At 48.0% G+C, this 25,060-nt stretch overlaps 1 protein-coding gene and 1 non-coding gene across 2 annotated transcripts in view; one reads left to right on the top strand and one right to left on the bottom strand.

Moving 5' to 3' along the window:
- Positions 1–22,237, bottom strand: part of ADAMTS7 (ADAM metallopeptidase with thrombospondin type 1 motif 7) — a 47,017-nt gene extending 24,780 nt beyond the window's left edge. The window contains exons 1-13 of the mRNA XM_085233925.1: positions 22,036–22,237; positions 21,068–21,420; positions 17,731–17,902; positions 14,186–14,382; positions 12,379–12,462; positions 11,456–11,580; positions 10,221–10,370; positions 8,985–9,128; positions 4,890–5,034; positions 4,629–4,721; positions 3,988–4,133; positions 925–1,094; positions 468–601 (exon numbers count right to left, since the gene is read on the bottom strand). Of these exons, the coding sequence (XP_085090051.1) occupies positions 468–601; positions 925–1,094; positions 3,988–4,133; positions 4,629–4,721; positions 4,890–5,034; positions 8,985–9,128; positions 10,221–10,370; positions 11,456–11,580; positions 12,379–12,462; positions 14,186–14,382; positions 17,731–17,902; positions 21,068–21,420; positions 22,036–22,117 (1,995 nt within the window). The 5' untranslated portion in view covers positions 22,118–22,237. The remainder of the gene's footprint in view (positions 1–467; positions 602–924; positions 1,095–3,987; positions 4,134–4,628; positions 4,722–4,889; positions 5,035–8,984; positions 9,129–10,220; positions 10,371–11,455; positions 11,581–12,378; positions 12,463–14,185; positions 14,383–17,730; positions 17,903–21,067; positions 21,421–22,035) is intronic.
- A 2,635-nt stretch (positions 22,238–24,872) lies between these two features.
- Positions 24,873–24,945, top strand: TRNAK-CUU (transfer RNA lysine (anticodon CUU)). The gene has a single exon. It is a non-coding gene; the product is annotated as a tRNA-Lys (tRNA).
- Positions 24,946–25,060: the final 115 nt, after the last annotated feature.

The following is a 25,060-nucleotide window of genomic DNA, read 5'->3' as shown; positions in this document are numbered from 1 at the left end:
CCACAGCTCATTTATACAGAGCTTCCAAGAAATAACAACAGCCCAGGAGGAAGGACAAACCCCAACAATGGGAGAGTGTGCCACAGCTGAGGGAGACATCTCCATTGCAGCAGGCTGTGGGTCAGAGCAGCATCTATCTGCCTGAACAGCAGGGCAGAGATAAGTGTCCTCTCCACCTTCTCTTTTCTATCTCCACAGCATTATTTGCAAGTGAAACTGTTCTTCCTGTATTTCCTTAGTTTGCTCTCTACTTCCTTGAAAACATCCAAGAGGCTTAAATACTCCTGCATCATCTATCTTGTGAATACTGACAGCTCTCCCTCATTTCCATACACAAAGAAAGTAATAAAATGGATCAGGTAATACGTTTGAGGACATCAGGCAGAGCCTTGACAGCTGCCCCTGCCTCAGGCTGCAGCTCCTGGCACACAGGGCCGCTCCCAGCCCGCCCTCATCAGGAGAGGTACCTTGCAGATGCCGTTGATGCACATGTCCCGGCTGGAGTTCATTTCATAGCACGGGGTCCCATCGATGACGGCATCCCGCAGCTTTTCTGCAAAGTATTCGTCCTCCGGCCGGCAGTGCAGCTCACAGGGGTTAACTGGGAAGCCGAAGAGACAGAAACTGAACCCGAGTAGCTGGGGTGTGCAAGCCTACATTCGCCTGCTTTCTGCAGCAGTGTTGCCCCGGGCTCACACAGACAGAGATCACCTTCTCTCCTTGTAACCACCTCCGACAACATAAATTAATCCTACGAACCCAGCCATAATTTAAAATATGGCATAAATACACTGCAAGTGCAGCAGTAAGGGAAGGCAAAACTTTTACAGGCAGCTCTAGCAAGATCAAGCCAGTGCAAGAATCTGTCTCAGGCTCTCTGCGAGGGCTGCAGGAGAAGCCCGGCAGCAGGCTGTGCACACTCACTATTGTTAGGCACTGGTGTCCACTTGTAGAGCTTCCCCTTGTAAAGCATGGGGTTGAACTGGCTGCACTGGACCTGGCGGAAGGACGGCTTGTTGGGAGGACAGGGCTTGATGTTGCAGATCCGGAATCGTTTCCGTTCTCCCAGGCAGTACCTGCCCCCATACTTTGGCCTGTTTGCAGGAGGGAAAAGAGGAAATAAACACATAGAGCAAAGGTGGGGTAACTCCCTTATAATAATAATAAAAGACCCTAACCTACAGAGCAAGCTTCTGAAATGCACAGAGAGCATCATCCATGTCCTTGCTCCTCAGTTTCCTCCTGGACAGAGGACACAAGCTCTGCACAAAGGCCTTGGACACTGCAGCAAAGATACGGCTGCAATGCACAACAAAGATATGGTGACAGCAGCTCCCCAGGTGGTGAAGGATGACAGAATTCCAAGCACAGATGGCTTTGGTCCAGCTGCTGTTTTATTTTTTTCCATTTCTCCTGGACAAGGAGAAGTGCCTAACATAGTCTGAGTGATTTGCTTTCTTGCTCTCAGCCATTAGCACTGCAAGAAGGGGGTTTGGATGTGTTGCTACCAGGGCACCCATTTGTCTCAGGAAGGATCAACCCAAATGAAAAAGAGAGATGTGAAGCAGTCATTTTTGCAAATCTCTTGTGAAGGTGCTGGAGGTCCGCAGCTCTTCTAGCATCTTGTCCCTCCTGACAGTCCTTCCTTAATGCTGCAAATATGGCCAACTCTATAGGCCTGGTTTATGAAGCTATAAAAACTGGTGTGACAAGCAGCGTTCGTGTCCAAAGCCATTTTGCTGCTGGACACTCCTGCACTCTGAGCAATGGAACAAGCATTGCTCCTACTCTGCTTGCCCGCAGTGTGAAACCGCTTTGGGAGATGAAACAGGCTGGACCCTTCCCCAGGGGCTTAAAACATCACCTTTAACTCTAAAATTACATGACTTGGAAGGCACTGCTTAGCCAGCCCAGCTGCTTTTATTCTCTCCAAAAGCATCCCCGGGGAGTATCTCTTAAGCACAAGAACCAACTTTCCACTATCAGACTTGGTTTTTCTCCTGAGTGAGGTGCAGCTGTTTTAAGGTAGCACCTGAGAGGCTTTTGTTGGGGGGATGTTCTGATGGTGCTTTTCAAACACGTCTCCAAACTACCTTCCAGACGTCCTCTCCCTTTCTTTGCCACCTCCGAGCTAATCTCAGTCTCATCTGGAAGAACTGCAACTCAGAGTGACTGTGACTTTGTTGGTGATCCGAGCAGGGATGCCAGGGCTGAATGGTTTAGGATATCTGCTCCTGATCAAATGGCAAGTGGCCACAGTTCCAGGACTTCTGACAACCTCCCCTGGCCCACTCAGTCTTGCTTTCTGTGCTGGATGACCTGGATGTTTCCACAGCGTAATGCAACCCAGCAAGAACTGGGGGACTGGAGGATGGGTCTAACATGAACTCTTGCCCAGAATGAAGAAATCTCTTGAGAGGAAACACATTTCTTCAGGCTTTAGATTTTTCATGCTGGTGATTCCTGAATGACAGAAACAGCCAGAAACACTGTATACACAAGGTGATAAATTCTTACTTACTTTGGAAAGTAGTTTTAAAAATATATCATTCTTTCCAACGTTTTTAAAGTGAGAGGAACTTAAAAAGCAACAACAGACTTTTCTTGGATGCCAACAGACTCTCAAGATACTGCCAATGATTCTTGTGCAGCCTTTGTGCAGAGCTTGTGTCCTCTGTCCAGGAGGAAACTGAGGAGCAAGGACACTTGCTGTTTCACCAGGTTGCTACCAGGTTGTTTTGGTCACTTGCAATTTCTGAGTCCCACATCCCCACGACCTTATGAAAACTATTTTCTCCCTGATTAGTTTAGAGTGGCACAACTTCCTGAAAGGAGTATAATTAATTATTATTTTACAGTTGTGCTTACACACTTTTTCCTTATGAAATGCCTGAGGGAGGAAGGACTACCCACAGCACACATTTGTTCACTTCATCCAAAAGGCAAAGCTGAAGATTTACCTACCGTGGCCAAAGCAAACAACTGCCCAGGGAAATTCTGCTGCTTTTACAATGTTTGCTCTCCAACATGCCTGCAGCTGTGTTTGGAACACTCCATAAACTACAATTGCATTTCTGTCACAAAACTCATGTCAAACACAAACCTAGCTCTTGACCTAGCACTGAGATTACACAGCTATTCTTTAAACAGTTCAATAGTATGTGTTAAAAACAATGCATCCAAAGAAGTTAGGCAGAAAGAACATCTGGGCTCATTAGAGAGATTCCCTTTTAGTTTTCAAATCTTCTTAAGCCATTGAAAAATGACTGCCACTGGAAAATTGCTCACAAAGCCCCTTTCTCCTCCTGTTACGAGGCACTGTGACACTTGGAGAGTTGGGGGCCTTTGTGTGAATCCAATACAATAGCAATTGGGCAAGGAGGGAGGCATCTGGAGGACAGATGGGTCAGCGCAGCGGTCATGGCATGGATAATGCTGCTCCTTGGTTGGCCCGTGGGCTGGGAGCAGTGAGCCTCCCCCACTACGGCAGCTCATTCAGCTTGCTTAGAAATCACTCACAGGGAGAAAACAGTTGATAAGCAGCAGTGAGTGTTTTCAAAATGAAAGTGAGTCAGAACCACAAAAAGTCTATTTTTCTTTCTGGTCATTAAAAGACACCGGATATGTGTAACAGCTACAAGCGTGGAGTCTCTACTCTTTGTTGAAATCACATTCCAGTGCTCTGTCTGCCTGGCGCAGGAGCAGTTGTGCATGAAAGCAGACAGAGCCAGCTCTGCCCCTCCAGAGCCTGCCATCACCCAGATAGCTGGATGAGCCCATGAAATGAATCGTCTGTGGTGTTCCAAAGGCATCTTGTTTAGAAAGATAACCACATAACGGCACCAGTCCTCTGCTGTCCAGTGCAGACACGGATAGGACCAGACCTGCCAGGCGATGGCCCCTGCTTTAGGGGGCCATCAGGAAGCCTTGGGCTCCTCTCCCACACAAACTAGCTGAACAAACCCAGGAGAGCACACACGCACTTACGTGGGGTTGCTGCACTGCCTCTCGGCGCTCTGCACCCCCGCACCGCAGCTCCGTGAGCAGGCAGCCCATGAGCTCCAGGGCCCCCAGCTGCCATTGATAGCATCAGGACGGTAACCCACGGGCACGCACTCACCATTGAAGCACCACTGCAAAGGGACAGACCAGAAGAAGAGGAACTAAGATAATGATGCACTAATAAATCTTTACTTAGAGAGCTCTACCTTCGCGGAGCACTAAAGACCAGCACTCATACTGTCCTGTGCAAACCCATGCTACACTCACTCCAGGGTGACTGGAGGTCAGCTGAGCTCTGATGGAGCCAAGTTCAGCTCTGTGCAATGAGAAATTCAGGGATATAAGGCTGTCTGAGGACTTGTGTGAGGGAACAGACCCCTGGACATGACCCTGCAAGCCTTCTGCTTCTATTCAAACTGCAGGTTTCATCTTTTTTGGGACATCTTGATTTCCCTGAATTCAATCTCTCACCACCAACATTTGGTTGGAGTAAGGCCATCAAGGTGGTCCATGTCCATGTGCTGGAGTTTGCAAAATGCCATATTTTGCACTTTTCCAGCAAAAATAATCTCTTACATACAAGATAAAGAATCTCTACACCTGCAAACAAGACTGTTCCCTCTTACCTTGTTCTCCCCACATGTTGTCCCATCAACAGCAGCATCCAGCTTGGAATGGCATGTGGTCCCCACTGTGCACCACAGTGTGTTGCAGACACTCTGCAGAAAAAACATTTACCACACAGGACGCGGTTACTGCAGGGGCCAACCATTGGTAGAGATTTTACTCACAGGGAGAGGATCGTCCCATGCAAAGCCCCCACCCCCCAAAAATCCCTCAGAGCTGTATGAGTCCATGCTATGTTGGGAGGGGGGACTCTGGCTTACATCCATGTCATCACAGAAGGTGGAGTAGGCACCATACTGCAAGCGGCACTGGTGGCTCACATCATAGAGGACGCCCGGGGGCACCAGGGGGAAGTCCAGCACCTCCCGAGCAGGGGGGTCATCCAGGCACAGCCCCCAGCCCCGGCTGAAAGAGAGGTGACAAGGCAGTGTCACTGCCTGGCTGGTGCAGGTAGGTCCCATGCACCGCTGCAGCAGCTGCTACCAGAGGAACCAAACATCTCATCAGTGTTTCATCCCGCAATCCTGACTTTCATTCTATAGCTGACCTGACCATGGCTCTCCAATAAACCCCGCACCTGCTCCAGCATGTGGATCCCTACAAGCACTTATCCAATTTCTGAGTTGGGCGATCTGGTGTCTGCAACTGCAGCCCACCTGTCCTCTGACACTCCAACACATCCTGGAACTCCATGACGAACAGCCAGAAATGTTGCTTTGCCTGGGACCAATCTCCTGGATTTTAGCTTTGCAATCAAGTCATCAGCAAAGTCTTCAGCCCAGAGTCCAGTCCTCAGTTTCACTACTCAAGATGAAGGGTTTCACTGAACAAACACTGCACTGCTGAGAAGCAGATGTTGTCCTTGCGTTCATACACCGGGCCAACCCCAAAATGTCCCTGTGGACACTTCAGCTCTAGTGTCAATGCCCTGCTAATAAAAACAGAGTAGATTGTCAGCAGCAAAACTCACTCGCTCTCATATCTGCTGCTACAAACAGTGCTCAGACTGTGCTGGACAGCATGTTTTTAGAAAGAGATATTAAAACTGAGCATGAAGCTCTGCCAAGACAACCTGTGGCTCACTGCCAGGCTGCTGGGAAGCCAAGATGGATGATCCTGGCTGGCTTGCTCTGCTGTGAGTGGTTTTGCTATGATACTTCCCAAACACACAAGAAATTGTCACCAGTTCAGCTTACAGCGTTGATTTAAACTAACGTGTTTCCAGCAAAGCCTCCAGCGTGAGTTTCTGAGCAGATTAGATTATTGCAGCTTGTTGTGATTGGGAACAGGTCTAAATTAATGTGAAACAGGATTCCTTTCTAACCCAAGCTGGCAACACAGCCCAGCTCAGGAGCAGCAGTGAATGGGGCTGGGAGTCACAGCAAGCACCCCTCTCACATCCTGCATTGGAGAGGTCCACTCCGGGCACCTGCCAGCCCCTTGCTTGGCTAGAAACAGCCCAGTGGGAACACAGCTCCTTAATATACCACATATATAGTTTTTATAAGCAATTTCCCCATTGAAAAAAATCAGTAAACACACTGCTTTCAGCAGCCCACAAGCTGGAAAGTCTCACTTTCGAAGTCCACCAGCAGTGAGAGCATCCTGCCTTCCTTCCAGCCCACTGGAGAGAAGGACTGCTGTGGGTGATGCAGGCCTGAGCTGGGCTGAATTAGGTGTGAATTATGCAATTGGATGCAGTATCATGTCCAGCCTCAAGCTATAAGCCTGTTCCAGCCTACAGCAAAGTCACTGCATTGCAACTCCAGTGGTTATTCTTTGCACACTGACAGAAGACACTGAAGAAGCATATGTTCTCTAAAATTAGAAATGATTACATCTTTACTGGGAAAGTCAAAGCTTAAGCACTGGACTCCTGCTCTAGCTGCACGAATACAATGAAACTGCTACTCCTTTGGATTAATCCACAATCATCTATTCTGGCAACAGCATTTGGGGCCTGAAACCACCCCAAAAACGCCCAGAGCCCCGCTTGCCCTCTGTTCTGCTGAAGGCACTTTTTGTCTTGCCTCAGTTTACAGGAAATCTCTGCAGTCCCCATATGGGAATAGTTTAGATCTCTAGAGTTATGTTCAAAATCTATTTCTTCATTAACCATTTTACAGTCCTACTGGTATCTTCAACTGGCCTCCAGATTTTGCAAAAAAAAAATTGGCATGAGTTTAATCTGGCTTTGAAGGGGTATACAGTGACCCACACAGCAGTAAAAATTCACAGGGGTCTGCTTTGCATTTGCCTATTTCAGTCTGTTCATTAAAGAGCTGCGTGATGGAATAGATAGATGTTGATTAAATCCCCATATGCGAGTAGGCTGGGAGGATCTGCAAATACGCTTGCAAGCAGGATTAAAATTCCAAAAGCTCTTGCAGCTTTTTGGAAGAATCCAAAAAGCCAAGACTGAATTCAGTAAAAACAAAGGCAAGGATTTAAACTTGGGAGGAATCAGCTGCACAAACAGAGGAGTTGGAATGACTGGAGAAGAGCAGTGCTGCAGGAAGAGCTGGGTGCTAGTGGCTGAGCAGGGGCAGTAGCGGATGCTGCAGAAGCAGACAAGCCAGGTTTCAGGTGGTGGGGGTGAGCTAGAAAGAGCCCACGAGAAGATGATGGAGGAAGATCTTCAGCTCTGCAAAAGCAGGCTGAAAAATGAATTGTCTTGTCTAGAGAAGGAAAGACTGAAGGGAAACATGACAATCAGCAGCTGTGGGATGAAGGCAGGCTTATCCACACCACTGCACATTCATGGTCTCTGCAGAGCATTATGAGATACCAGACCCCTTTTTAAACATTTCTTCCACCAGCCAGGCTTAAAAGAGCTCACATCAAGGTGAGGGATGCAGAGAAAAGAGGCCCTACAGCTTCTTCCCACCCAAGCTGCTGCCTCAAAGATCACAGAGTTCTGTGCATGACCACAGCACTGGAGCTGTGCTGCCATCAGAGACACAAATCATTTTCTGATTCTTAAACGCTCACTCTGTTTTGTAAAACAATAACCATAATCTGAGAATGTTGTGTTGGGTTTTTTTTGACATGAGGTCTGTTCCAAGCACATCTAGCAATCCCAGGTCAGCAGGGTCTCATTTTTTGGCTCATTCCTTCCCATTCTCCTGCCAACACTGTATTAAAATGCACTCATGTCTGTGCTCGCAGCAGGCCTCTCCTTTGCCTCTGGGATGTCAAGATGCTGAGAGGTGCCTGCTGAACTCTGCTCCACTCCTGAAGAAAGAGCTGCCCCTTCTGGGAGTGGAGCAAAGAGATGAAAACATCACTGGACAGGCAGCCAGATGGTCTGCTTCTTCCCTGCTGTAGCTAATGGCAGCCCAAGGTTACTGCCAGCAGGAAATGCTACATCTCAAAACAAAAGTTAAAAACAAAAGGCCAAGAGCTCTGTGGATGCAAGAAAGACTCATTCCGCTGAAAGCCACAAATCAACAATAATTCACTCTAGCTGGAGCCAAGCCCTTTTTTTTGGCCACTGGCTGGGATTTAGAAGTGGGAGCTCAGCACCACCCAGTAATCCTAATATGCAGCTCCCAGCTCCTCACAAACACACTGGCTGTAGCCAGAGCTTTTCTATTGCTGTTTCTTAAAGATGCTCTCACTGTTTCCTAATCTTCTCATGGCAAGAAAGGAAAACATCCCTCTGGTGCTAGAGACTGGCATACAAATATAAGTCTTGGGCCATGCTCCTAAGAATTTAATAACAACAGCCACAGGGCACTAAAAATAAACAAATGCATGAAAGAATTTGGCTTGATCTCATCTCCTCACATGGTGCCTCCCATCTCTAGGCAAACATCACACATTTGCCTCAGGCACAGCCTTGCTGCTGGGATGAGTGGAAAGCTAGATCAGGCTCTCTGGGGTGCAGTGAGAGGTACAAATCCCATGTGCTATGGAAAATTGCTCCTTCTGCTCAGCAGCCTGGACATAGTAATGTGCTTCCACCTGCACACTTATCTGTTAGGCTGGTGCAAGCAACACATGGCTGACAATGGGGCAGAAAGGAGCACAGCCAGCTCCAGCATTCTGTTGCTGGGGCAACCATGCTTTGGAAATCCATCAGCTAAGTCAATGAAGAAGACTACTCTGGCTTTATTTATTCAAACAACAACGACTGTGCCCCTGCACAAAGGTGCTTTTGCATTCAAATACTCATCCTTCCCAGCAAGGACCAAGCCAACTGAACAAGCTAGAAATACCATCAGGTCAAGGGTGACTTCTGAGGCCAGAAAGTATCTTGCAGACCCCAAGGCTCAACGCAGCCACAGCTCATGGCTGCCAATTCAGCCCCGAGCACCGATGCAAACAAATGAGAAGAAGAAGCAAGGACTTACTCGAGGAACCGTGTGATGTACTCCCGGCTGCAGCGGGACCAGGTGAGTGGGGACGTGTCATACAGGAGCTGTGGAGACATGATGAAAGGTCTTTTCCCAACTGGCTCACAGTCATTGCTGCTTCCATCATGCTGAATCCCAAAACTGTGTAAGAGCACAGTCCCACAAAGGAGAGGTGAGCCACATGCCTGCTACAACCACGCAGCTTCTCTGCTTTCTGACACAATATACCAGACACTACAAACATTTGCAACTTTATGGAGACACATTAATTAACAGGGAGCACTTAGCTATCTGGGAAATTCCAGTGGGACCACAGATGCTGTCACAAGCTTTGTCCCATATATTACGGAAAAGGAGAGCCAGACATCCCCTCAGTATGCATCTTGCAAGGGCTCAGGTGGGATTCTGTTGCTTCACAGTTAAGAGAATACCATGCCCTCGATGAGCTACCAGGCCCAGCAGTGGCAAACAAGAGGCCCCTCAGAAAGTGAGGAAATACAGCTATGCTCAGTCCAGTCCCTGTGTGCTGCAACACTACAAGCAGGGAACATAAGCAAGTGGGGGAACAGCCCCACGAGCTTGTGTCTGCTTGCCCTGGAGTAAATAAATGACTATTTGTCACTACTTTGAAGTGACAAAGCCGATGGACTGTGCTTCATACAGAGAGCATGTGTGGTCAGCATTTAACTGAAAAGATCTATGAATTCAAAACATAATGTGTAATTATTACATGAAATTTTTCCCAATGTACAAACTTTATGCAGGAGTTTTACTTCAGCTCTCTTACTGGCAACTCAGCCAATAATAAAGTAATGAGAATATTGAACAAAATCAGTTTAATTAAACTTGCTGGTTACAGGCTTTTACTGTACAAAGATACAGACTATGATGTACAAATGATTTTCTCAAGTTTATCTGAAATCAAGATCAGAAAAGTCCTGTCACTGATGCTATACATAGACTCTACTGTAAAACCTGCCAATGAACAATCCTCTTCTCAACAATTTTTAGTATCAGCAACACTCATGTGTACATAAACGTGTAATTTGTGAAGGGTTCCTTGAATCCAGCACAACCAAAAGCCTAACTCTGAAACAGTTCCTCAGGGTACATTCCCTGAGATTCAGGGAACTGCTCAGCAACGTCCTTTCAACTTATTTGTCCCTTGTCGAGTCCTGGCTAAGCCATACAGAGGACAGAGGTCAGAAAGTAGAAGAAGGAAAGCGGGGGTACCTGTGTCCAAGCTCGTGGGCCACAGTGAAGGCCAGGGGCAGCCCTGTGTCCTCATTGATGTTGCAGCTCCTGTGGGGCTGGCACATCCCCGCCACGTGGGACAGACCCAGGGTCTCACAGGGTCTGTTCATTGCTGCGCAGATGTCCTTCCTTGGGTGATTGAAAACAACACACACACACAGTAAAAAGAAGGCTGAAGGCAGTAAGATCCAAAGGGCGATGTGAAACTGAGTGAGGGCAGAGCACGATGTCGTTGGGGCCAGCCCAGGACAGCTGCCTCAAAGCAAGCCCCTCCTGCCCCGTGGTCCCAGTCTAACAGGAAGCCTTTAAGCCCAGCAAACACTGGCCAAACAGAAGCAAGAATGGAGACATCCAAATGTCTTTCCACACAGAAAGATTTACGACTCTTCCTTTCCCCTTTACTCTCTCAATATCCCCAGTTTATTAGAAAGCCTGATTAATGGGGACTGCAAGCCAGACTGGCTACGTTTATTCTATTGTATAAATAAAGTTGATGCTGGGAATAATTAAGCAATTACTACATTTCTTGGGGAAGTACATCCCAGTGGTGTTGTGGTCTAGGGCAGGGGAGCTCCAGCCACCCAGGAAGAACAACTCTATTAAAGTACATGGCCTTAAGTGCCTTATTTCTACTACAAAGCAAATTTTCTAAGGAAGATAAAACTGTTGTGGGTTGTGAATCACTGCACAAACAACCATGATACTGCCAACATTCAAGCTGCTGCAGCATGAAACCATCAAACCACATTCTGACTGCAAGGTATATAAACTTGGCCAGAGACAAGAATTCCACCCAGCTACATGGGAGGTGAGGGCCTGCTCTGAGCCTCCTTTGCAAATCCTGGAATTCATCTATAAGAGAAAAATGGAGAGCTAATCCTTGTGTACCTCTGCTGCAAGGACACACCCATTCTAGGGTTTCCCAGTAGGGCCACAGTGAAAATCTGGTTTGGAAACTCCAACTACTGGTAAACTGAGAGCAGTTTCCAGGTTTAAAACTGACATCTGACATCAGTTCCAGCCACTAGAGCCAGGCCACTTTCAGATTTCAAGTTATATATTGAATATGCAGGCTTCCAAACAGGGCTGAGGTACAGAGAGTGAGATTTAAACAGCTTCTACTAAAATATGTAACCGCTGCCTGTGTCCCACCTGCCTGCATCCACTGCAGGAGTCTGGAGTAAAACCTACAGCATAAAACCGGGACACAATACCTTGTGAGCAGGACTGCAACATCATGATGCAAGGGATGGGAATCTCCTTTCACATTAATGCTCTTCTGCCATTTGCAAAAGCTCTTCAAGGTGTTGTCTGCATGGTGGGAGATTTTCAGATCCTCCTGCCAACACAATTAAAAGTCAGTTGTCATACTGTTACTGGATCTGCTTGGTTTTTAGGATGGAGTGCAGAGGGATCTCTGTCCCATCAGAGTAAGATCAGGAGTAACTGCCATCTAAATGGAATTGCTCTGCATTTTGTAAGCTGTAAGCTGGATGAGAATATAGTCGTTTATTTCCATCAATGATTCAACTGAACCATGAAGTCATCTGATATCAGGGGTTAAGAAATACTGCAGGAAAATACTCCATCCAGGCTGATGTGCTTTAGAGAAGGATGCAGCTGCACAGCCAGACTGAGGAGCGACTGCTGCAGCTGGGAAACACAAACAACCAGCAACTCACAGCTTCCGTCAGCGCTTCTGGCAGGGAATGCTCCTGTGGGATGCAGCGAGCTTCAGCTACTCAGCCACCGCCAGACCATTCTTTCCCAGCACTGACCTGGAGCTACGCCTGCCCCACGTTTGAAGGGATGCTGCCACAGGCTGAGTGCCAGTGGTACTGAGTACCATCCCATAGATCACAGGATGAGAGGAAAGATACTATCACAGTGGCTAAATTACAAACCATTGCAAGAATCATGATCCGCAGCTCCTCTGACGTATAACCCTCCTAACTTTACCAGACCTGCAGCCCATGCAGAAGACTAGGAAGTAAAGCGTGGGAATCTGTATTAATCGTACACAATCCATCCATGAAAACTGTGTATGAGAGAGTTTACAGGCTTTCAAGGCCAGCTCTCTGAGTATCCCAGTTTGGCTACCAGGATGGAAGTGTGAGTCATTTTGTTTTCTTTTCACCTCTTCATTCTCCAGCAGGATGAGTCGCACGATAGCAATGTTGATGGGGTTCCCAATGCTGGCATGGTGGAACAGCCCCGCCACCTGCAAAGCACAAAAGTCGACTAAATAAAGGCCAAAACAAACATCTTGCCCTGGGACAGTTCTCCTGGTAAGTACATTTGCAAGGCAACATGAGCTTAAAGGGAAGCTACTGAAGGTTGCTGATAACATCTCAACATGTTGGGGAATTCCCAAAACTAAAAGACAAGACCAGATGTAGACTCAGATTAAAGCATTCATAATACAATGGAAACTGATATAATCTATGTAGCACAACTCAACCAGAAATGCCTGGGGGACCACCTCCACTTTCACTCCCTAACAGACGTGTTAAATATCTCAAGGCCAGCGCTCTCTCACTGTCTTCACCAACACCAGGAAATCCAGGGATGTTACCCTGAGGTCCTCTACCCAATCCCACCCCCTTATGGCCATCAACCACACCTCTTCTGAAATGCAAACAGATGCTACCACAACAGCTGAAGAGCAAACAGATTATACCAACTCACATTGACTTACCTGCTTGTTTTATGGCTTTAGCAAAACCTCCCTGGATTTTCAAGACCACCAGGAGACTTCACACATGACCCTGGATGTGGCCCTGCTCGAGGTGGCCTGGCATGAGCAGGGGCTGGGCAAAATCACCTCCAAGGGTCCCTTCTCACCTTAAACCAGTCTGATTCCGTGACTCCAGGCAAAATTAAGAGTGGTACTCCAGATGTCCAAGGTTAGCTCATTAACACACCGTACCACCTAGTTATGAGTCAATGCCTCCAGAAAAGTCTGAATTTAAGGAGCAGAAGGAAAACCCAAGGAATTTCAATGCACGTATTACAGACAGCTTTCAAAACCTGCCTGTAAGTTTTACCACTAAATACTCCCATGGTTTAGTGCCAGGAAAACAGCTCAGCTACAATCTAGATCTATGCTTTACTCCTTTCCTCGGCTGCCCTCAGTGGCACCTTCCCAGGAAAGCCATTCACATTTCTGTCAACCAGACCAGTGCACTCAGCCATCGCTGGCAGGCTGGCACCAGCTCTGCAGCATTTGGGACTGAGATGAAAAACACAATGGCAGCTGCCCTGCAGCGCTCCCTTCATGGGTGTCTCTTATTGGCACTGCCAGCACTGAGTTCAAGGAAGCCTGAGCCAGAACTCTCACATCCATGCAGGTCTTTTCCTGTGAGGTGGCTTCCTTATCAAGCAGGGGGCTGTGGGTGGTCTCAGCGCAGGCTTCAGAGTGGTTTCAACTTCAGCTGCAGCTCCCCACCCAAGCAGCCTGCTTGCCTGACTGGAGAGAGCAGCGGTGGTGATGCTGTGGCCATGGGCAGCACCTGCCCCCTTTCTGTCCTGAAGCAGTAGGTATAGGAGGAGGAGTATAGTAGGTATAGGAGTATAGGTATTGGGAGGAGGAGTCCTGCTCTTGCAGTATCTACCTGGCAGGCCATGTTAACCACCCTCAGTGAGAAAGGGAAGGGAACAGCCCTTAGCCCCATGTGGAAAGAGAAACCGATGCAGGCTGAGAGCTGCTCCCATCTGCACCAAGACTTTAGCCTAGGGCTCGCTCACAGCAAACCATCCTCCTGAAGCAGGAGGAGGACTGAAAATGCAGCAAAGCAAATGTGAGGATGGGAACAGCCTGTCTGGTGAGAGATTTGCTGAGGTCTCACCAGGAATGAGCTCTGGCAAGCCCAGTGGCCCTTATGTCTCATCAGCTGCATCTCCAGGGACCTGGCAGCTCTGCAGCTGAGAAAATTAGGACTCACCATGTTCATCACAGTCAGCACGTACTTCTCGATGTTCTCACTCCCGTGGTATTCTATCATCTTGGTGTCTGCCACCACTAGCGTTTCCACCCACTTCTCCTTGCTGATGGAACGCTGCTTTATTCTTCTCTTCCTGTATTGTTTCCGTTCCCATCTTTCCCTCCGCTTCTCAGACTTCTCTAGGCTTTCCTGAGATTCTGAGAAATTAAAGGGAGAAAAAAAGACTCATTTTTGGTAAAAAGGCTGCAGCATTGGTAAAATACCATCAAGATGCCTTTTTTTTTTTTAATTAAACAATCCGTTGGTGTTGATCAAGAGGACTCTCACTCAGACTCATAACTTACTTGCATATTCACTGTGCTTTCTGCTCCAAAAAGTGAGAGATGAAAGCTGTGACTTCACAACACTGTACAGCAGCATTAGCGAGAAAGAAAAAAAAATCCTTTGAAGTAAATTCTCGAAGCGAAACAGGGTCTGAAGTATTTTGTGAGGAGCATGCAGTCTCCCAGAGCAGAGCACTTGTGTTTTGTATCAACACACTAATTTACAGGCAAACATGGAGAGAGCCTTGACTATGAACTGTAGAGAAACAACACCAGTGGCTCAGCTCTTCCCAGTATAATCAAACATTTTTATTTTGCTGGGAAAGACAGTTCCCCGACACCATAAACTCCAAGCCCTGGAAACTGGATGTCCTGAGCCAAATCCCAAAGATCACTGCTGTCCTGGATGAGATTGAAACACCCGCAGGGCTGCACAGAGATTTCCTGGGCCACATGAAGACTGAACTCTGGGTTTCTGTGCTGCTCATCCCCAGAGAAACAAGGAGGACATTCATTGGGCTGAAAAGACACACGACGCCAAAGGAGAGCTTGGACACTGCCAATGCACACCAGAAATTGGGAATTCTCATGTCAAGACTTTTCCTGTGACGCTGCTCCAAGATCAAGGTCAGGGTCAGCCCCAAGTTGGGTAAAGGCTTTACAAACCACATCACACACAGTGGGAAATGCTTTTATGACCAATTTCTATGGGCTCTGCCTTACTTTATTAACAGTGAACTTTTACATTTTATGGACTATAGTGTTCTTTAGCTGTACTTTATGCCCCAGACTGAAAAATTCTAAGTATCTGAATAATTTGATGAATTGCTAATACCACTGTGACAGTTTAATCACAACAGCTTCCTTGGAGTTTGTTTTCATTGTGTCCTTTGCTGCTGAGCTTCCATGCGGGATGCAGAGCACGGTGCAGACAGCTCCCTGGCTACCAGGCAGGGTTTGTATGGCATTTCCCCTCCAGATCCCTCTCACACACTTGCCCAGCTGTACATACAGGCTCACAATATGCAGCACAGGTCATTGACAGAAACTGAATTTCAGGCTGATCTAACACCATCTGGCTGTGTGTGATGATTTGCAAAGAAAACCAGCAATACATCAGTAGATGATGAAAGACTCGAGGTAATACAAATCCTATAGACTTTCAGTTCCCTTTCCAGGGCACATACATCATGTCCACATTGCTGGTCTGTATTCAAATAGAGATTCAGCTATATTACACATTAGCTACACCATACCTAGTGAAATTCATTTACAATCAACAGGCTTCAAAGTCTAGAAGGAACCATTATTATTCTTATGAGTTTATTCATTTCGATTAAAAGAAGAATGCCTGAAGATAACATGATTATAGAATAAAAGGGTTTGAGGAAGTTCTAGGGAATTAGTAAGACACTGACTGGAAGATGCAACTTCAAATATTCAGACTGGCAAAGTAAAGGATCCAATCTTTCCAATTTCCCTGTCTCGTGTCTGTCTGTCACTGCTGCACACAGATCTGTGTTTCACAGCTCTGAAAGCTGCAGAGACCCTAGCCTAGAGCTGCTGGCTTGGCGTGGGAGGCCAGTGCTCCCAGCTCCAGGTACTGCTGAGCTGTGGGGATGCTGCCCCAGCTCCTGAGGCGAGTGAGTCATCTCATGTTCAAGACCTGCTCCAAACTGATGGGTAGAAATGTACCTTCGCTGTTTCTCTTGCCTCCAGGATTTCCTCCTAAGGCAAATACCTGCCTACTACATGATTTTACTGCAGGCAGACATTCAATTTTCAGCTAGGCAGAGTTAAAATAGTTCCAAAATAACAAGGGAACACAAACCTCAGTGTAGCTGTACCAGCCCTCCAGCAGCTAGGCTGCCCAAAGCATTGATTGCTCTTCTTCACTGAGAACAGCGTCAACCAGTTTATGACTAGCCCTGGGATTTTATCATGGAAAAGACTTTGAACTTCCTTCTCTGAGCCTCAGGCACTCTCCCTCACAGCGCCAGAACTGCAGCCCATGATCCTCTGCTTGTGCAATGCAGCCTTTGAGTTCTGCTCCAGCAAAAAAAGCCCTGCAAGAAACACAGACTGCTGTGCCTCCCAGATCTGCTCTCAGCTGTCAGCGCTGTCTGCCTTTTCCAGGACAGTCGTTTTCTGGGGGCCAGCCCTCTCCCTGGAGCTCAGGAGGAAAGCAAGGAGATCACTGTCCAACAGAGACCCCACACAATCCCCCTGCGGGAGGAGGTGGCTTACCGCAAAAAACTGCTGACTTTCTACCTCTCCAAAAAGCAGGAGGGAGAGCTGCCCTGGCAGAAATGGACAACTTCCTCAACACCAGTACAAGCACAGTGCTAAGGATACAGAAAGCATTTAATCTGCATTAAAATAATTCTGCTGGGCAGAAGAGCCATGGTGACAACCTGGATTCACTGGCGTAAATGGGAATTCTGGTGTTTAGCTCATGGAAATCAAATTTTACTCCAAAAGTCCAAACTTCTGGCAAGTCACAAACTGATGTTTGCAAGGAATCAAAAATATTCAGTCTCCACATCACAGGATGCTTGCAGCAGGCTCAGGAGGAAAAGATGAATGGGAGGCCTGAGGTTCAGCATGCATGCGAGAAACATAAGCAAATACAAGAAAATTGGCAGGAGAAAAAAAACTGCTGTAATTGCTGTGACTTGTGGGCTCCACACATGAATGTCAGAAAACTTTTGCCTGCTGCTAAGCAAGCAAATTTTCCTGACTTGCAATTTGAACCAGTGGTCAGCCTTCCCATAATAAAAACGCTTGTGGAAACCACTGTTTGCCTACGCTTCCAGAAACTCGGCCATCCTGCAGCAAGGAATCCAAAGCCAGCTGGCAGACACCTACCAAATGGGCCCAGCATGCCCACCACCCACAGAAACCACCACAAAACCACAGCTCAGTTGTGTCTCAGTGCTCTGAGCATTTCGTTTCCAGACAGATAAATGGCAAAGGGGACCAGCACAGCAACTTCCAAAACTCAGAGCATTCAACTCAGTGTCCTTTAAGGTAAAAGCTGGGTGCTTTTAGCTGAACACTCCCAGATTTTAAGATAAGCATGTCTGCTAAGGCACCTTAGAAGACTAAGGATTGGCACCAATTCCTTTGTCTTCTCACTGCGTACTTCAAATTACAGAACCCAAATTGTGAATTCTAGGATCTAGCCGTTCATCGTGAGAGGTATGAGAGAGGAGACAATACCTTGCACACCGCAGGCTGCCCATGCTGCTGGCCGCTTTTTGTCTTGCTCTCCCGGGTGCTCAGGAGCATGGCGTTTATATACCCTGTGGGGCTGTGCTGCTGCATCCTCAGGAAAGCTGGTGGCTACTGGTTCAATGAAATAGTCCTCGTTCATGAGCCGAAACACACCTTTCTAGCAGGGAGAGACAGAGATGTAATCATGAAGCTGTCCGCACCTAGTATGACTATCAGGAGGGGAGAGATTTGCAAAATGTTCCAGGTAGAAACATGTCTTCCCTGAAGAGACTGTTCTTATGGGTATTTTGAGCCAGCCCTGGCCCAGCTGTAACACATTGTTATGTACTCACCTGGGATCCCAGAGCCCCAGACTGCATCTCTGGAACAAACAGTCACCTAAACACACTTGCATTTGCCGAATGAGAAGCTCTTTGAACTGGCAGCTTTATCCCCAGGAACCAGGAGCTCCTGGGCTGGGTTCTGCAGCTGGAGCAGAGATCGCTGCCCCACGTAAACCTGCCCAGGATGCCCTGCAAGGGCTGTGTTCTGCCCCAGAGAGGTTCTGTGGGAATGCTGAGGGATCTGCTGTCTGCAGGAAGGTCTGTTTAAAACACACCTGCTAATCTCACTGCACCTCATGTGTCATGGCCCACCACTGCACACGACACTGACATCCCTGCTCCTGCCTCCCTGACACTGATGCACAACAGGCTGTAACAAGAGGAGCAGGCAGCTCTGGAGAAGGTGAAACTGAGCTGACGTTAGGCACAAGAGAGCACAATCCAGATCTTAGCACTATGCTTCATTTTAGAATCCTTGACAGGAGGAGTCTAAAGTCTTCTAACAGCCTTCTAAGAAAGGTGAAGCCTTACTCAGAAACAGATCTCAAAGGCAGGTATGGTTGTTAAAGAAGGAATAACTATCCCACGCTACATATCTAACAAGTGCTGGACTGGCTGCTGCACAGGGAGGAACAAGGGAGGAACTTGTCCCTTTGAGGTGCTAATGTGATTTATTTCAACACCTGACGTTGCCACCAGCAGGAATTTTGGGACAGCCCATCTGCGCTTTACAGCTCAGAAGTAGAGAGTGCTTCTTTTTGTGCAACGCTGGCCTTGAAATGCAAGATATTGCCACTGTGTACAAATGCAATATGCTTCTGTAGCCTCCAGAACTAAATTATCCCACACCAGCAATGAGTTCCTTGTTTACACCCTGTAACATCTAACACAATTACAAGGTGTGTGTGAGTAATTCACTGTAACAAAGCTCAGTGACACACTTTACTTTCTATTATGTGAGACACAAGCACATTGTCAGCGCAGTTTCCTCTGGTTTAGTATCTGACAAAAAGCTTTGGTTATTTTAAGACCAAGCAGGGAAGCTCCAAAGCAACTTAAGGCTGAAGTTTTCTCACCACTCAGGTTACTGGCTGCAGGCAGCATTGTGCTGATGACTTTTGTGAGCTAACAGTTTTTTCTGCTTCTTAACAAATGATACACACCTACAGCATTTATATGATATTGTTCATTTCCAACCCATTTTACAGGCCTTTATTATGTGATCCTCCAAACCGTCATAAAAAGGTGTTTCCAGATGACGCGTTATGCAGAAAATGAATTACTTAATGAGTATTACTTTTCTCTCCCATCCATAGTTCAGTCACAAAGAGATGTTTAATCCTGTTAACCAGTTCCTTCAGCATTCGTTATCCTAAAGATAGGAGTTATTACAGACCCAGCTTTTCAGATGGAAAAAACTGCCCAAAGCCATGGAGGAAGTTAATGCAAAGGCAACATTAGAGCTCTGACTGCGGTACCCAGCTCTGGGCTGAGCTGCTTGCCCTTCTCAAGCCCTTTGGCAGGCTTCCTTCAGACCTCAAACCTCACTGGCAGAACCCCAGCTGCTGAACTGACAGTGAAAGTGCAAATAAAATGATCTGACCCCCCAGCTCAGCGAGCTATGGAGTGCAAGGTGCTGAACACCCTCAGACGCTGCTAAATTTGGTGGGAAAAGAGCAACTTTGACACCTCCCAGGATGCGCAGCATTTTTCATGACCTCCTCCATGTTATGCTGCCAGAGCCAACTCTTCTGGGCTTTTGGACACACTGAGCATCCCTCCCATGTCCGCTCCATCTGCACCAACTACTTTTTGAACTTGAAATCCTGGCTCAGAACCGGCATGGGGAACAGCCCCAGGTATGTGCCCTGCACATACAGCTCCTGCCCATCACAGGGAAGGTGTGAGCTCCCGCTATGTGCAGCAGCACAGCTGTGTGTTCAGGTTTGTGATTTGTGTGGCCTGTGCAGACCTCCAATTTACAAACCATTACGCTTTAGCAAGCTAGTTCAACATACAGACACAAAATGCTTTTCTTTAAACACAGGAAGCTTAAAATACAAACACTGCCCTCGGCTGAACTGAAGCCACCTGCAGCAGCCAGAGGACCTGATGGGACTCAGAGAGAAGCACACAGGAAGCCAGGGCAAGGAATTACCAGCCCTGCAAATGTAAAGATGTGGGGCACGAGGACTACTGCTGATTTCTATTAGCAGCAGCAGCAGCCCTGTACCCCGTGTGCGTGCCAGCTCTGTGCAGGGTCAGCACATGAAGCAGAACCCCCTCACATACCAGCACTGTTGGCATCTCCCTACCCCTACTTGAGGAGTGTCTGCGCATCATGTGAGTTACGAAGCTACACTGTAATGATTCCGCAAATCTCTGAGAGATTTTATACCCTGTGGGGACCCAGTATCTGTGCCAGCCAGATGCAAGCTAATGCAGACATGCAAATTTATGCTAAAGACGTGAATTTGCCTTCCTAAGTGCCTACACCACTCTTACTGGTGATAACGATTTTGGCTTTCAGCAAAACGTACCTTCTTCAATGTCCCTATTGCCTTTGAAAATATTGGCCATGGAATAAGACAGCTGATGCTCACTTTTTGTGAAAAGAGATTTCGCTACACATGAACCACACGACCATGAAATGGCATTTCATTACCATGAGATATTTCATCATCTCCAGGCTTCGATCAACTACGCTTTCAGATGAGTTTCTCATAATCCTATATTTATGTACCAGAAGATGAAGGCCATATGGGAATTGCTCTTTGGGAATTCGGACACAAGCACAAGTAAACACAGTCCCATGAGTTCCCAAACTACTGGATTCCATGGGAAATTTACAGTCAGGTCATCTGAAGCAGCATCAAACCTACACAATGACATCTTGACTCTGCTGCTGTCAGGAGGAATTTTGCCAGTACCTTCCAAAGAAAAAAGGATTTCACACAGCTTCTGCTATTAGCCTGTCGGTTAAGATCCTTGGTACTCACCAGCCCATCACACGTACTGAGCGCAGCCAGGCCTCCCTTCAGTGTCCGGCTCTGAACCTCCCCGATCATATGGCAGGAGTTATACGTGTGGGACTGGATCTTGGCATCGGCGATTCCCCCATACCGCCTCTCACTGACAAACCCAGGGGTGAGGAGGTTGATGTTAAGGCTCAGGTTGAATTTCAGGGGTTGTCCTTTGTAATGCAGTTCATAGAAAGCAAGAAACTTGTTCTTAGAGGAAAGAGACCTTCTGTGAAGGGCTCGGTGGGACAAGTCGTAGGACAGGAAGGATCCGCTCTCGTCAACCTTGACTGGATGAACGATGTCGCTGCTGGAGGACCACAGAGCAGGCTCTGCAAAGAGGGGGTTTCTGTGGTTAGCTTTACAATCAAGCATCTTTCCTCCTACTGCTTGAGCTGGATGCTGAATCCCAAGACAGCTCACTGGGGTCAGTTACCCAGATGCCTGCTGGATCTGGTAGGCTGTGCCTACTGCCAGTTCCCAGTACCTGCAAAGTATGTGCATTGTCTGGGCTGCTTCACCTCGCCTCTGCCCTCTGGCAGTGCATCCTCACCTTCTCCCACGGGCTACTGCTAGTAGCTGATCCTACAAATACTAGTCATGGTGCTCTGCTCTGACCAAGGACCACCACAGCACAGCTGGGGGCCGGTCCCAGTTTCCATGCACACATTCCCACTGTTTAATTACATTCATTAGAGCAAAGTAAATAAATAAATAAATCGATAATCTGAAACGGTGTCTGGAAACCGTGCAGGAGATTTCTGGTGGTAAAGCACCTCCCCGGGCTCAGAGGGTCCCAACGCTCCAACATCCAGCCGCTGCCGCGCTCCGGTCCGAGGGCATCGAGAGAGCCTGCGGGGAGCCGGAGAACCCGGGGAGCCCCGCGGCCAGCTCTCCAGCTGCAGCTCCGCACCCGCGGCCATCCCCGCACACATCCCCGCGCTCACCTGGCTGCTCGGCGCCGCCGCTCCGCTGCACGCCCGCGGCCAGCGCGGCGGCGAGGAGCAGGAGCCGTCCCGGGGCCGACATGGGTGCGGGCAGAGCCGGGCCGGACCGGGCACTGAGCGTCTCCCGGCCCGGGGGCCGCCCCGCCGCCGTTCTCCCGGCCCGGCCCCGCCGCTGCCCCGCGGCTGCCGGCACAGCTCGGGAGTGACCCCGCGCGGCCGCCGTGTGCGGGGACACTTCGTTCAACACGGGCAACCCGCTGCTTCGTAGAGTGGAAAGCAGTAGCGTTCTGCGGTGAGCTTCAGGTCTCAGAGGAAAAAACGTAAATTTGCTCTAAATCATCTCCTACCGGAAAAGTGCGTGGTTTTGGCTCCTCTGTGAAACCGCCGCCTCCCTTCTGTTTCACAGCACATCTGCACAAAAGTCAATGAAAGACACTTCATTAATGCTTTATTTCAGCTGCCATTTTTCCCAGAAGAAACACAAGGCCTGAGTCTTTTTTACATCTCTGTCTTTTCTGTTTTTTGCTTTGTTTTTGTTTTTTCATGATAAAAAGAATGGGAAATACAACACTTGGATCATTTTGTTTTATTTAAATAACTCTTGGCAGAGCACAAAGACTGCAGGAAATTATAGTCCCTTCCTCACTAAATACAGGACTGTTGCTAACGGAGCGTGTTATATCACTTCCCTTGCCTGTTCCCTGTGCCTGTCAGGACCTCAGCACCTAGCTCTATCTATTTAAGCCAGAAGGCTAAAATGTTTAAAGAACAGCAAAACCAAGTGTCTAGTTTCAGATAAGTAGGATTGGAAAGATTACTTGTGAGTGAGGTTTAATGGGTTTATATTGATAGGGTGTTCCAGCTTTGGTTTATGTGGAGCTCTCTGACATTTTTTTAAATGAAGCAATTCCTGCTCAGAAGTCTGCATTTCTATGCCTAATTCAACAGTAAAACACCACAGAAATATTTGATATTAAATATTTTATATAGGACAAAACCCAGGTCAGTGTCTGACAGTTTGGGCTTGCTGGATGCTGCCTCACTGCTGTGTTCTCATGTGGCAATCTGGGCACATACAGGACAGAGGATATACCACTGTGTTCCTGTCTGACTTGCCAAAATTTGCATCTTCTGCAAGCAAAAAAGACGAATGCAATTAAATTTGAAAGCATCCCATCATTTGAAAAACAATTGCTCTCAAATGGCCCTGGGCAAATTCCAGCAAGGCAGTACTCTCACTCAGTGACTGCTGTGCTACTGATGCAGTGTTTACAGCAGTTCTGCCAAAGGGAAAGAAGACAGCGAGGCTGCTTCTGCCTCTGGATACGGATACCCAGAGCAGGGGCACTGACCCACAGCACTTACACTGCTGTGCTGGAGAGGATCCAGCCTCTGCCCAGGCTGGGCTGTTCTCCTCAGCTCCTCTGCATCCCGGGGCAGTGCTGCCCCAGTGCCGTGCTTCGCTGTGCTGGCTGCTGGTGGGAAGCCACAGAAATGGCATGGACTGAATATCAGAGCCTACGGTACAAAGAAGTGCCGTGTTATCCATACAGCGGGTCTTCCTGCAATGCATTTCTAATGCTCTCCCAACGCCCACGTTCTAAACTGCATGCAGGAAGTACACGGAGAAACTCCAAATGCTTTCTTATCTCCTCAGAAAACATGGCAGTTTGGAGGCTGCCTTGTATTCCCAAACTACACTGAAAAACCCTGTAGCTTCCCAGATGTTTACACCTTCTGTTGGTCTGGGTAGGATATTTTTTCTTTTTCTGAAGTGATAATGTTAAAACACGAAAGCAGAGATGCAGCAGAATAGCCACAAGCAATATTTTGACAGAACAATGCCAACAAACATTCGGCTGCATCCATCACACAGCTGCTCCACCGTGCGGTGCCTGCCAGCCCATCAACGGCACAAAGCCCGCAGAAAACCGGGCAGGCCGAGCTGCGGGCAGCCGCAGCCACCACAGACGCTCGGCTCTGTGAGCGCCGCCCACCCCGCGTCAGGCTGCACTGACGTGCGAGGGCTCCGCGGAGCAAGCAGCGATGGGCACTTTACAGACCACCGCCAGCTCCAGTGAGCCACAGAAGGGCTGCGGACTGCCCCGGTGCGCTGTGACCGGGCTGCGTGCCGGTAAGGCTCGGTAAGAGCCGGTTCGTCCCGGTAAGGCCCAGCAGAACCCTCCACACTCGAAGGTCCCGCTTCGCGCCCTTGTGGCGCGAGGCGCTGTGAGGAACGTGCTGCGCGCCAAGCAGCCGCATTGCGCCCCCTGGCGGCGCGGAGGAGCCGCAGGGCAGCAGGAACTGGCAGCGCGGTTCAGAAGGCAGGTCTTGTCAAATTTCATCTGGGAAACTGAGGAAAAGAAAAGAAGAAAGAAAACTTTAAACTGTTTTTGTTGATTTCCAATTCAGCATTGCTCACCAGCACCCGGCACAAGCATCTCCATTAAAGATCTCCTTCAGTTCTTTATTCTTTGCCATTTTAGTTAGGTGGCTGGCCTACCACTGTTATAAATGAAGGAGCTATCTGTGGTTACAGAAATAAATCCTTAAGGATTCCTGAGATTTCCAAGAACGTATCCTGGCAAAAAAAGAGGTAAGACCAACTATTCACTAGGGTGTCTTGGGAAGTCTATCTGAAAATACAATGTAATAATAAGAAAAAAAAACCATAGACTTGACTGTGTTCTTACTGACACTGGTTTACATAGTGTTGACGTGCTTTTTCTAAGAAATTTATTATTTTGATGTGAAATTTGTCGGTGAAGATCAGGATTCTGCAGGTGCGCGATCTAGAGGTGCTGTGAGTGGAACAGAAGGGAAGGAGGCACTCGAAGGCCCGGCTAGCTCAGTCGGTAGAGCATGGGACTCTTAATCCCAGGGTCGTGGGTTCGAGCCCCACGTTGGGCGCATAACTTTTCCTTTCATTTTAAATTTTTGTCACGTGCTCTTCAGTCGCTCTCAGCTCCTCACTGCCAAAGAACGAAACCGAATCGAGGCAGCACTGTAGACGCAGCGCCGAGCT

Source organism: Meleagris gallopavo, chromosome 12 (assembly GCF_905368555.1).
Source record: "Meleagris gallopavo chromosome 12, MGAL_WU_HG_1.1, whole genome shotgun sequence".
Lineage (NCBI taxonomy): Eukaryota > Metazoa > Chordata > Aves > Galliformes > Phasianidae > Meleagris > Meleagris gallopavo.
This window is presented reverse-complemented; position numbering and strand designations above follow the sequence as displayed.